This window comes from Octopus bimaculoides, chromosome 15, assembly GCF_001194135.2.
Source record: "Octopus bimaculoides isolate UCB-OBI-ISO-001 chromosome 15, ASM119413v2, whole genome shotgun sequence".
NCBI classification, from domain to species: Eukaryota; Metazoa; Mollusca; class Cephalopoda; order Octopoda; family Octopodidae; genus Octopus; species Octopus bimaculoides.
The window spans coordinates 1351610-1365968 of NC_068995.1; the positions used below are offsets into that span (position 1 = coordinate 1351610).

Sequence of the window (14359 nt, forward strand, 5' to 3'; positions counted from 1 at the left end):
TATAAGATTTGTGAATCAGCTTTATTGTAAATAATTTTAACGAATAATTAAAAGGCAAAAAATAAAGGAAAAAAAATGTAAATATATATATATAATATAAAATAATAATGATAATGTATTTTAAGCTATGAAATGTATTTTCATGCCTGTATTACATTAGACTGACATTAAACAGATAATAATAATAATAATAATAATTGATCAACAATTGTTGATAAAATATTAAAGTAGAAAGTTTGATACAATATTTTTAACCTGTTTTTTAAATGCTTTTCCAATTTTTTGCTTGTTTTCTTTATCGATTTTATCTTTTTAACATGGAAATATAGGAAGTGTGTATATTATATATATATATATATTTGTGTGTGTTGGGTGTATAATTTCTACGTATTTACAAGTATTTATAGACTCGTGTGAACCAGCTGAAAAAATAGCGGTGAGAACGTAAGCAACTAACGATTATAATGAGGATAACAAAAGAACATTAATGATAATAATAAAATTAATAATAATGATTTTTTTTTTGTATGTTGGCTTGTAGCATCATATTTAGAGTAGAGGGATATTGGTTGTTGTGGTGGCTGTCATGCCTTTACCAAAGGCAAGTGGTGATGTCATATGAGAACCATTCTTAATAGAATTGAAAACAGTATATCACCGTCATTGCAACTAATAATAATAATAATATTGGTTTCAAATTTTGGCACAAGGCCAGCAATTTTAGGGGAAGATTACACTGACCCCCAAAAAATGAAAGGCAAAGTTGACCTCAGCAGCATTTGAACACAGAGTGTAAACATAGGTGAAATGCCACTAAGCACTTTTTGCCCAGCGTGCTAACGATTCTGCCAGCTCACCACCTTAATAATAATAATTTCAAATTTTGACCCAAGGCCAGCAATTTTGAGGGGACGGGATAAATTGGCATCATGAAATCCAGTACTTGACAAGCATTTTATTTTAATGAAACCGAAAGGACAAAAGGCAAAGCTGGCCAAAGCAAGATTTGAACTTAGAATGTAAAGATCTGCCTGGTATACTAATGGTTCTGTCACTTCACTGCCTTGATAATGATGATGATTCTTTCAACTATTATAGGCACCTGGCCTGAAATTTTGATGGCTGAGGCTGGCCAGTTACACTGACCCCCACTTCTTTGGACTCAGAACATAGGGGACAAATTGCTTAGTATTTTTTTTTCCTTGGCACAGCAAATGATTCTGCCTTCATAATAATAATGTTTCCAGTCGAGGCATGAGGTCAGCAGTTTTTGTGGGGATAGGTTTAGTCAATACCACTTGGGAGCTCCCTTATTTCATTGACTCTTCCCATCCTTGAGATGGTCGGCAAAGTCGACACCGGTGAGATATCAACCTGGAAGACACACCACACAACGTGTTTATTCTGTTTTGCTAATAATTCTACCAGGTTGCCACCTTTTAATAAAACTAAACTAGATTGACCCCACCCCATACACAGCCCCTGGTAGAGATATACTTAGATTTAGGTCGATCGAGAGGCCCAGGAATCATAAGACTGCAGTCTATGGTTTTTAAGTGACTGAGGTGACAACACTTCCCCAACCCCTGGATGGGATGATAGTCCCTCACATGGTTAATTTCCCAGCCATTGCTGTAACTCATATTTTACAACAGAATAAACTGGAACAAAATGAAATGCTTTGCTGAATGTCACAACGCACCACCTAGTCAAGGAATTGAAACAACAATCTGACAGTCATGAGTACAATGCCCTTAGCCACCAGGCCACGCTCTTTCCACTAGGTGAAGAGAAAATTTTCTTTAATAATAGTTAAAAAAACAATTGAAATATCATCTCCATGCTGGAATGAAGAATACGGTTAGCAATGACATACCCTCTACCATTGTGTGTGAAGAAGTATTGGTGACAGGATCAAATCCAGCCATGGCATGAAAAAAGGAAGCTCTTCTTTATCATCATCATCATCATCATCATTTAAGTAGAGAATTAGCAGAGTCATAAGACTGTCCTGTGATATGGCACTGAGTTCAAATCCTGCAAACGTCAACTTTGCCTTTCATCAGTTCTGAGGTCAATATTGATAAAGTACCAGTAAAGTACGTGTGTGTGTGTGTGTGGGGGGGGGAAGCTATCAACTTAATGTCAAAATTATAAGCTTTGTGTATAAATCTGAAACCATTATTATTATTATTATTATTATTAAGGGGGGTAAATTTGCTGAGTTGACAGAGGGATGGAAAGTGTTTTGTGATATTAGCACTGGTTCAAATCCTGCCAAAGTCACTTTTGTCTTTTAATCTTCCGAGGATAATAAAGTACCAGTCATGTAATGGGGTCCATATAATTCACTGCCCCCCCCCTCCCCTAATTTCTGGTTTTGCACTTATATTAGAAATTATTATGACTTAACTGGCACAAGACCCCCACCTGCCAAATGTCAGGCAGAGGAGGAGTAGGGGTGCAGTTGATTATATTGGTCCCTAGTATTTCACTGCTATTTTTTTTTTTATCAGAAAGTACTTAAGACAGTTGCCCTAGGTAAATTTGGAACTCTGAATGTTCAGCTCTGAAGCACCCAAGTGTGCAGCTGCTATTATTTGTGATGCACTCATCAAAATATTTGCTGCTGCTTTTAATTTACCAACATATGCTTCATAAAATGCATTTAAACTTGGAATGACATGTCCTGGCTTTCAGTTAAAACGATTTTTGCTCAAAGCACCCAAGGTTCCTCTCAGTAGTTGGACATAGCCTCACTCACTCTGGATTGGACCTGCCCAGTCGAGTTATATTGGTGTAAGTTTATTGACAGAAGTTGTCATAGCAACCCATTTGTGTGTGTGTGTTCATGCTGTGTTAAAAACTGAGGTAAGGGTCTGCTGGTATCTCTAGGAGTAAAAGCGAAAAGAAAAAGGGGAGGGTTTTATGTTTTATATCACAGCGAATCAAATTGTGAGGAAACTGTGACATTGAAGAATAAGAGGTTGGCTGAGGAATTTTGGTGGAACAATCAGGAGATGAGACCTTAGCAACAGAAATACATACTGTCAGCATCATCATCGTTTTAACATCCACTTTTCCATGCTTGCATGGGTTAGATGGAGTTTAATGGGGCAGATTTTTTCCTATTGCTGGATGCCTTTCCTGTCACCAACCCTCACCTGTTTCCATTCGACATATTTCCTCATGACCAGACAGACTTCCATGGCAAATTGGAAATGAATGACACTGCCTCTGTTATAATGACACTTATTTACAATTATCAAGAGAACGAAACACACACAAAAAAACCCCCCTTTGTTTCTGTCTTTCAAATCCACTCACAAGGATTTTGTCAGTCTGGAACTATACAGAAGATACTTGCCCAAGGTACCATGCAGTGGGACTGAACCTGACACCATGTGGTTGGGAAGTAAACATCTAATAGCCATGTCTGCTAGAGTGCTATAGAGAAAGGAATGAAGTTAAGGGGTTTCCACTCTTAAACTGTCCCATCCCAAGAATTACATAGAAAGGATTAATTCCGACAATTAAAATACAGTGAGCTCGTTAGTGTGTGTTGCTCCACCAATTCTGCTGATCCATCAGGTGATTGGTGTTTTTAGGGTCACTTTTGTCCTGCTCTTTTCTTGTGGCAGACATTTTTGAGTTTTAAAACTAAATTACTGCAACAACCAAAATAGAACAAATGAACTAAAGTAAAAATTAAAAAAACAAACAAAAAAGTGTGCGTTTGTATACTGGTGTGTGTATATTTGTGTGTGAGTATATATACATATAAAAGAAGTAAATAAATATAATGTGGGAAATGTGTATACTACAAATGCAATTTTACAAATGTGAATATTGATGGTTGACCAGAAGGGTCGAAATTCAATTAGCTGTATCCCAACATATGACTGGTACTTGTTATTTTCACCATTCCATTTCAATAGAATAAAAAGGTAACTTAAGCTGAATTTGAACTCAAAGCTTTCATGAACCTAACAAAAAAATACTGACATCCCTTTCTGACATTCCCATTTTTGTTTTCGTAATCATAAAGCTTTCAAATTCTTGCACAAGGCCGTCAATTTGAAGGGGGGGGGATTGACGACATTGACCCCAGTGCCCAGCTGGTCCTTATTTCCTCAGCCATGAAAGGATTAAACTCAAAATATAAAACATCAAAATGCTGTCAAGTATTTATTCTAACTTAACTGAACCAGTTCACTGTCTTTTTAATAATAATAATAATAATAATAATTTTCTGATTTAAGTACAGCACCCAGAGTTTTGAAGTGAGGGGACCAGTGGATAAAAATCACCCCCCAGGGCTTTATTTCATTGAATCCCTGAAATGATGAATTTTTTTCTAATGATAATAATGGTGATGATTTTGTAGAGGCAGGAGAGAAGTGAAGCAGTGATGTTCATGCCTTGGTTTTAGATCTTTAGCAACATAAACAAACGTGAAAAAATATGAGTAAGATAAGATACATAAATTTTTTTGTGCAGGGGTTCCTTGAGACATGTAATTTATTTTAAGGGCTATGCTTAGGTAAAAAGGTTGAGAAACACTGCTCTATAGCAATAATAATCCTTTCTACTATTGGTAGGAGGCCCCTGAAATTTTAGGGGAGGGAGCTAGCTGATTACACTGACCCCAGTACTCAACTGGTATTTATTTAATCGACTCTGAAAGGATGACAGGCAAAGTTTGACCTCAGTGAAATTCAAACTCAGAATGTAAAGTTAGAAGAAACGCCACTTTGCATTTTTTTCTGGCATGCTAACGGTTCTGCCAGTTTAATGCCTTAACGATATAAAAAAAAAACAATAAAATAAGGCAATATTTGATATATTAAATATACATTAGCCATGTTTCTGAAATTAAAGAGAAAATAAAGGCTATAAAAAAGAAAACCCGATATGTCATAAACTGTGTTTAAAGTGGAGGTGGGAGGAAGGAGTGGTTAGCTGTGTGTTGGAGAGAGTTGGGGGTGTGGTGAATGGCTGGTGAGGTTGTTCCCTCCCACAGACACGCCCACTATGACACACCCATTATAACAACCAAAAAATCCCTCCTCTGACTTTTTTAAAAAAAAATGTAAAAAAAAAAAAGAAATAAAAACAAAAATACTCAACAAAATTTAAAACAACAAAAATAAATTTGGTATTTTCCAAAATTAATATATAACTGTTTTCCACAGTGGAAAATATTGTAATGTTTTTCCACTGGAAATTTTATGCTTAAGTTCTGTGAGATGGAATAAGTATTGTGGTTGCTGAAGATTTTGTCTGCAAAATTTGATGAAATTTTCCTCTGGAAGAACCAACCAGTTCCCACAGCTTAAAAATAACCAAGAACTTAATTTCTTTGTTCAATATAGTGTAGTGGTGGTTGTTGTTGTTGCTTTTGCTGTGTATTCCTATAAATTGTGTAAAGTGAAGTGAAAGACCTTCGTCTTTGGTGACATGATAATAATAATAATGATAGTAATAACAATAATGATTTATTAGTGAGGCATGAGGCCAATTGTTTGAGGCAAGTGGTGGGGTGGAAGGAGGTATAATTGATTGAAAGAACCCCAGTACATTACTGGTATTTTAGCTTATTGATCCTCCCTCACTCTTCCGCCACCTGGAGTGATAAAAGGCAAAGTCGACCTCATTGAGATCTGATATCAGAATGTAGATGGAGGGGTAAAAAATAAATCTAAATACCATGAAGCAGCATTTAGTCTGGTGCCTTACCGTTTCTGCAAACTCACTGTCTTTGTGCTAATAATAATAATAATAATAATAGTAGTAGTAGTAATACTGATTATTTCTAATGTAGGCCCAAGGCTAGATTTTGAAAGTTGGTGTGGGTCATTAAATCTGCATCTCAGTATTTAATAAGTAATTGATTGTATCGACCTTGGAAAGAGGAAAAAAAGTTGACAGTGGTGTGTGGTTTGATCTCATAACGTTAAGGGACATTGCTACAGATTCTGTCACCCAGCATCCTTGTGATAAGAACTGTTTTATAGAATTGTTTGTTCAGTTTGTTTTGATCATGGGTGAGTTGCTTTACGGTTCATTTGGTTTTAATTCTGGTTCGCAGACACCGACGTGCTTCCATGATATCACGTGGCATGCTGCGGATGTAGTTCCTTCTTTCTGGGGAAGGGCTCTTTGGTCGTTTTGGCACACTGGGAGCGTCCAGTATCAGACCACGTCGCAGCGAATAGGCATGGTCAGTGGGCGGTAGGGGCAGCTGTTGGGACAGAGGTGGGTCTTTGGGTGTGGAAACAATGTGGATTTTTGGGACATGTAAAGCTAAGTGTGAGTCTGAAGTCTCTGAGACAGATAAAGGGGGAACAGAGAGGGAACGGACAGAGCTGGAAGCGGCTTTCTGGCTTTTTAATGTTTGTATGTGAGGTGAGTGAATATCTCTGGAAATGCTCTCTCGGCCGCTGTCCTTGGACAAATCTATCACTTCATCGTTTATAGAATAGTCAGAATTGGTCATCAACTCGTGACGTATTTTCTTTGGAGAGTCAAGAGAACCAACACTGGCTGGAGTTGGTGGACGTTTTACATTGGTCATCTCTGACTGTAACAAGTGTGAGTCACTCTTGATGGACAAGACAGAGCTTGGCCGGGGCAAAAAGTTGCTTTTGCTTGGCGTCTGGAACGATGCACATGTGACACACTCTTTTGGAACATTTTTACCAACTGTCGTTGCTATGCGGCTGCGCATCTGCACCGTCATCTCCATACTGTTGCTGCTGCTGATGCTGCTGCTGCTGCTTCGGTTGCCGTTCATGTTGTAGTTCTGGCTCAGACTGAGATGTTCTGTGAGATTCCGAGGTTTGACATCTTCACATTCCGAAGACGTTTCCTCTTCCTTCCCGCTACTGTTGTTGTTGTTGTTGGTCGTCGTCGTCGTCGTCGTCGTCGTCGAGGTGCTGGACGTCTGCTTCAATAACTTCTCAATCTGTTCTGCTTTCATTGGTACCGGAATAGGGATTGGTACCGGAAACGGTAGAGGGATGAGGAAAGGAAAAGGGATAATAACTGTCTGAGGAGGGATACCTAAGGATGTCCAGTTAGGGGCCGGCATTGGGAAAGTAGGCATAGTGGGGTTTGGGCCAGGGGCAGTGTTAGTGTCACCTGACTGGGTCATCTGGGGTGGAGGAAAGGGCATCATGGGGTATCCGGGTGGCCACATTGGGGGTAGGAAGTGGTGAGTTCTAGGAATTGTTGAAGCTTTGTTTGATGTGTTAGGGACCACATTAGGGCTCTGAGAGTGTGTCTGAGGGATATCGGGGGAAGCAGAGGCATTTGGTGTGATAGACGGACCAGGTGTTGAAGAGGCGTTGCTGACGTGGCGACTGTGAGGTCGAGAGGTTTCAGGTATGGGTGGGGCAGCGGTACCTGGCATGATGGGAGTAAATGGAGGATTAAAGACCCCTGGGTAAACCATTGGAGGAAATCCACCAAAAGCTGGATAACTCGGTCCAAGAGAGGCCATCATTTGTGCTTGGTGCCACCAGTTATTCATGGCTGCAGGTGTGGGAAACATGGGTGGGATTAGTTGTGCTGGTGGCTGAGGTGGACGCTTTGGTAAAGGGGTCACTGCCGGACTTGTTGTGTGGCTAGGAGGGTCTTTGTGAATCCGTTTAACTAATCTTTCTTTAAGGGACTTATCTACATTGAACTTCTCAGCGTGTTTATCATGTGAATTGGATGAAGCTGAACTTTCTGGATTGTCGAAATGACTGGACAGATTTTTATGCTTCTCAGTAGAGTCTTTTGCTTTACTAATGTTCCTAGCTTCGTCAGAAACTCTCAGCTTTTTACTGCGCCGTACAATGTCTTCTTGTAACCAGAGGTCTGGAGTGATGAGAATCTGTTTGTCATCAGGAACGCCATTAGAAGAGGAATTGGTGTCTAAAGATGACTGGATCTGTTGCAAATGTTCCTGAGTTTCTTGGCAGAAAATGTTCATCTTGTATTGATTGAGACATTTCTCACTACAAAACTGTAACTGCTGCTCCCCATCCTGGAAGTCGACGTAGTTCACTGTATGGCGGACATGCTTACACCAGTCACAAATCTTGTTTTTCTTGAATGATGCACGGCGGCACTGAGTGAAACAGACCTCGCTACAAAAGACTTTCGAACCATTCAATGTCTTTAGAGTGAACAACTTGAGACCGGGCTTCTGACACCAGGCACAGATAATGTAACCAGATGGCAATTTCTCATTGTTGTAGGCTGAAAGAAAGAAAAATTAAACATATCAGAAGAGTCAATGGAGTTTTGTTAAAATAAAAAACAAAGCACAAAAACAATGCAATGTTGTTAACAAACAGAAACAAAATCTCCTCCTTCAAATTACTCTGGAAATTCAGGTTGGACAGGTCAACAGTTGGACAAATCAACCCCAGGACTTATTCTTTGTAAGCCCAGTACTCTTTCTATCGGTCTTTTGCTGAAATGCCAAGTTACGGGGACGTAAACACACCAACATTGGTTGTCAAGTGATGGTGGTGGGGACATACACACACACACACACACACACACACACACACACACACACACACACACACACACACACATATATATATATATATGATGGGCTTCTTTTCAGTTTCCGTCTATCAAATCCACTCACAAGGCTTTGGTCAGCCTGAGGCTATAGTAGAAGACACTTGCCCAATGTGCCACACAGTGGGACTGAACCTGGAACCATGTGTTTGGGAAGCAAATTTCTTAACACACGGCCTCACAGTTTACATCTATGAAATTCATTCACAAGACATTAGTTGGTCCATGGATATAGTAGAAGAGACTTGGCCAAGGTGCCATGCAGTGGGACAGAACCTGAAACCACAAATATATATATGATGATGATGATGATGATTATAATATGATAGGAAAATGAGTTACAAAATGCTAGGACTAAAAAAATGAATTTCTGATATCTTGTGTCTCCATGAGTTTTCGAGAGACACAAACTCTGGGTCTGTGTTGAAATTGGACATCGAGTGTGTGCGGTGAGGTTGGTGGGGTGGTGCGTAAAGCCTGCATGGAGACCTGTCTCTGCAATCCAACACATTGAATCTATTTGTCTGGAGCCGAGTCTCAGATATCAAAGACGAGGATATGTGACAGGAGGATAAAATGGATCAGGTTTCTCTGAGATTCTGTTCACAGGTCTGCAAATTACAGGAAGACTACGCAGTAGAATCGGTAAGTCGGTCGGTGAGGTTGCTGTTGTGGGGGTGGCGCTAGTGTCAGTTCTCTATTACTATCACATTCGCTATACACTTACATGGAATCAAGAGCATATCTCTACTAGACACAAATGTGTGTGTGTGTACACATATACATACACATATATCCATTATATATATACACATCTAATACTAATATAGTTATATAACAAAATATATATATGTATGATAGATATAAACATACATATACTCACGCATGTGATATGATATATAATGCAAATTTATAATGTAATTTAAAAATTATAGATGTATATATATATATATATAAATGCATACGCTCACACACACACACACACACACACACACAGAATGAGTATATGCATATAAAGCTATATTTTAAATGTGTTTCTGATCATGAGTGTGTATTTATGAAGAAGCAACAAGTGTTAAAATGATGTGTGTGTGTGTATGTATATATATATATATATATATATATATATATATATATATATATATATATATATATATACATTACATACATTTATAATTACACACATTCATATGCCTCTCTGTGTGTGTGTGTGTGTGCATATTAATGTGTGTGTATTTATTTACATATCTTCACTTGATACTGTTGCACCCCCTGCCCTCCCCGTCTCCATTAATCCAGTGACCCTTCACCGGTGAAGGTCACATCCTTCACCCCCACCCCGCTACCAATGAGGGCGTCAACAATACACTTGAGTTGATTTCTTCTCAATTGCAAACAGCATTTCAAGGGTTAATACCTACCCCACCCCCTCACACCCACCCACCCACCTCTCTCTAACTCGCATCTCTTCCTCTCTCAAATATTTTTTGGCAATTTTATACACACACACACTTGTATACATACACACATATATACATATACACACATTATATATATGTATAACACTTACATATGAACTACAGTTACATAATTTGGTGACTTGGTAGAATTGTTAGAGAGCTGGACAAAATACCTGGTGGTATTTGTTCTAGCTGCCTGCACTCTAAGTTCAATTCTCACCAGCGTCAACTTTTGGTGTTGGTGAAAACAAGAGCAAAAACCCCAAAGACCCCCCCAAGCCCTGGGCTGTGGATTGCCACAACTATAAGAATATGGGATCTGAATCCTTGTGTTGTTTGTTCCACTTCTTTGATCCCACCAACTCCTACTTGGGTGATGGAGGATTTAATCCATCGCTTGCTTTAACAGTGCCACCTGGTGGTGCCTCAGGTGCCACCAAGTGAAATCCCTTCTGTTCTAAATATTAAGGCCACATCTCAAATTTGAAGAATATCTTCTTCCTTCCCAGCAGTCTTGGGTTTTGGTTAAGGAAGCCTTAGAAAGGCTCAGGAGTTCTGCCCTCCCTCCTCATTAAAAGAGTTAAATACACAAGTATATGGCTTACTGGAGATTTGAACTCAAGACCTTTCAATATCAGTCTGATACATTTCTAGGGGTGGGTTTTGTATTTTAGACAAAGGAGAAAGGATGATTGACACCAGTGACACCTTTAAATGATGAAAGGTGAAGTAGATTTTGGTGGGATTTGAAACTAGAATCTAACGAAACAAGAAGTACCACAATCCATTGCTTGTGATGCTCTAACAACCCTGCTAGTCCAATGCCCAAACCCGAAGAATTTCATTAGTGGAATTGGATAAAGGGGAGGTCTATGAGGTGAGGACCAGATTTGTATAATTCACTCCCTTTCTCTTGGCTTTGGTTTAACCCTTTCATTACTGCGTTTCTTTCAATTAATTTTAAATATAACAAAGAATTTAGTGTCCTTTATTTAAGAAGGTATATTTGCCTGCTATTTCTACCACATTGAATGACCACATAGAGACTCTTGATGGGGAAGCGTGAGGATTGTGGTTATGGTGATGGTGGTGGTGGTTACCTCAGCCGAAGACACATCTGGTTTGACAAATACAAACCCCCCCACCCCACCCCCTCTACCTTCCTAAGATGTCTTACACATGGTAAAAAAAACTGGTGGAATGGTGCAGAATGAGATGGTGGGGTTGATGGAATCACTGGCTGTCTTTGTTGTTTGAAATGAAAATATGGAGTAAATTTAGATAAGTGAAATATGAGACCCGTCGACACCAACAACAATACAATGCTTGCTTGTGTGTGTGTGTGTGTGTATATTATACCTCTATGTGTATATATGTATGTGTGTGTGTCTGTGTATTACTTCTATCCGTATATATGTATTTGTGAGGTGCCGAACATAAGAAAATTTAATATTTATTTCAAATTAATTCAATTTTCATTTCAAATTTTCTGCCAAATCCATGTCCAGTTTGAGTGGACAACAATCAGACCACTAGAGGGTCACTTGAGGTCCAAATGGCTTCAGCCCTGTTTGATGATAAAAATGAAAATATCGAAAAGGATTTTCTCATTTAAACAAATGGTCCAATTCCAAAGTGTTTTGTTGTCATTTGTTTCCAAAGAAAGACTGGAGCTGCAGTCTTATGTCTTGTAGGATGTTGTGTTTATGATATACTGTATAAATCTGTTAAAATGTGAAATTTTATATGGATTATTTTCACAGAATTAATGTTTTTCCATCAAATTTGATAAATTATTTAGAGCAAAAACTTAAATCTACCCCAAAAGTAAACACTTGTATCTGGTTGTCTAGACAACACGGCTGATGGAGAATTTATTTTCTTTTGTTTTTCATGCTGCTGTGGCCCAAGAAAAAGCTGTCTGTGTGTCTTTTTCTTTTCTTTTTTTTTTCTGAAAAGAAAACAATGTAAAACTTGTCTGTCCACTTGGCAATTTGATTGGTGTTGAGAAGAAGCAAGGAAATTCTATAAGCAGTTCAAAGAAATACTTCAATGCTGAGGTAGTTTCTTTATCAGGAAATAATTCCATGTGAAAAAAAAAAAAATGAAATTAAATTAAACTGCGCATCCTGACACCAAATGTGGAATACTCTTTACAAAGAATCAACACTTGATGGAGTGAAAAAAACAAACAAAACATTTACAAAGGTTGTCTTGTAGAAAAAAAACACCAAAATGGTCCAGCACCAATTCTAAATGAGATTGAGTGTATTTTGTAGAAGAGTAACCAATGGAAATTTAGACCTACAAATTATATTTATGACAAAAGCAAATTGCATTAAGGGACAATCCCATTGTGGCACACCTTACTGAATGAAATCTGGTCACAACTGGATTCAATCCCCAACATGAGAAACTGACCGAAATTAAGGACAGCAAGTATTGATACTGAAGTAATCATCATTCAATGTCCACTTTTTTTTTATGCTTGCATGGGTCAGACAGATTTTATTGAGGCAGAATTTCCATGGGGCAATGCCCTTCCTATTACCAATCCTCACCCGTTTCCAAAGAAGATATTTTCACATGACCAGAAATGTTTTCACAGGAAATCAACAACCTCACTTATATAACAGTGGCACTCGTTTACAACTATCCCATGATATCAACACGACACAAATACACTCTCATTCACATTGGCGACATACACAGACATATGATGTTCTTCTTCCAGTTTCTCTCTATCAAATCCATCAAAACACAAAACACTACATGTTTTTCTATAATGGCTTTTAAAAAAATGTCAATTTTGTGGTTCTATTAAATACTATCAATAACTACATTATGCTAATTAAAATATTTGTGTTTAGAGAGTAAAAAAAAAAAAAAAATTCTATTTTTATTCATATATAACTGTTTCAATAAAAATAGAATTAATTAAATAAGAAGAAATAATTAGCTTCATCATCAGTGCCCCCCCCCACTTTTATTGAACTCTATTGCTAATTGCTTGGCACAAAAGAAATATTTTCATTGTAACAACCTGGCACCCTAATCCCACACAATACAAACACACATGCATGCATATATAAACACACACACACACGGATGTATGTGTGAAGTGTTAGTCTCAGTATCCCTCCTCCCCCACATGAAAAGTTTGGTAGAGAAACAAGAGAGGGGACGGGAGGGGGAGCAGTAACTAAGAAGAGACACACTGGCGTTTACTCTCTCTCTCTTTCCTGCACCACATAGAAAGCAAGGAAGGGGAAAAGGAGGAGGAAAATAGCAAGAGTAGAGTTGGTAGGGAGGAGAGACACACACACACACACACACACTGGTCTTTATCTTCCTCCTCCCACCCCTCACCAATTTGTCTGAGTCAGGAAGACTTTTGGTTAAAGATTCCTGCTCCAGAATATATCAACATGTCACCCAATGTTTATAGAATACAGTGTGAGAGTATATATATATATATATATATATAAACACACACACGTATAACAGCATGTGTGTGTGTGTATATACATTTGTATGCATGTTTGTAGATATAGATATATATTTGTATGTATGTATATATATATATATATATATATATATATTTGTCTGTATATGTGTGTGTGTACACACACACACACATATATACATATATGGTAGGTACATAGACAGACAATGCTTCTAGTGTTGTATATAGATCCAAGTGGTCCCTAGTAAGAGCTACCAAAGTCAGACTGGGACCATTAGACACTAAGTGACTTGATAATAGATGCAGTGTAGTCTTATGTGATTTGATACCAAATGCCAAGTCTTCAGTTGGTTGTCTGATAACCTGATCTATCACTTCAATCCGTGGCACCCACATGAATAATAGACATATATAAATACACATCGAAACATACATGTATGTGTAGAACATGGATATATATATATATATATACACATACAGCATGTACAATAATATCTAAGCATAAACACCTATGTATACGCAGGGGAAAGGCAGATAAAATTCATACTTACTCATATATATAGACACAGATAAAATACATAATACTTGTGTGCAAGTGTGTGTGCGTATACGAATGTATGTGTGTATACACACACACATGTATATATATATATATATATATACATGGGTGTGTGTGTGTGTGTGTGTGTGTGTGTACACACGTATCTAGCAATCCAAACCTCTAAAGTCTAAAATTTCACACTCCACTCCCATTTTTCTTCACTGCCCCTTGTTGTTGTTGTTGTTGTATGTATAGGGCAGGATGAGGTGTGTGTGTGTGGGGGGAATCACTAGCCGCCCTCCTCCGTCC

The 14359-nt window shown here is 38.2% G+C and overlaps 1 protein-coding gene across 2 annotated transcripts in view; it reads right to left on the bottom strand.

The window, feature by feature from the left end:
- The window catches only part of LOC106874120 (sine oculis-binding protein homolog), a 139431-nt gene continuing 125072 nt past the window's right edge, over positions 1–14359 (bottom strand). For both annotated transcript variants that reach the window (XM_014921730.2, XM_014921731.2), the window contains one exon: positions 1–8250. In XM_014921730.2, the coding sequence (XP_014777216.1) occupies positions 6065–8250 (2186 nt within the window). In that variant the 3' untranslated portion in view covers positions 1–6064. The remainder of the gene's footprint in view (positions 8251–14359) is intronic.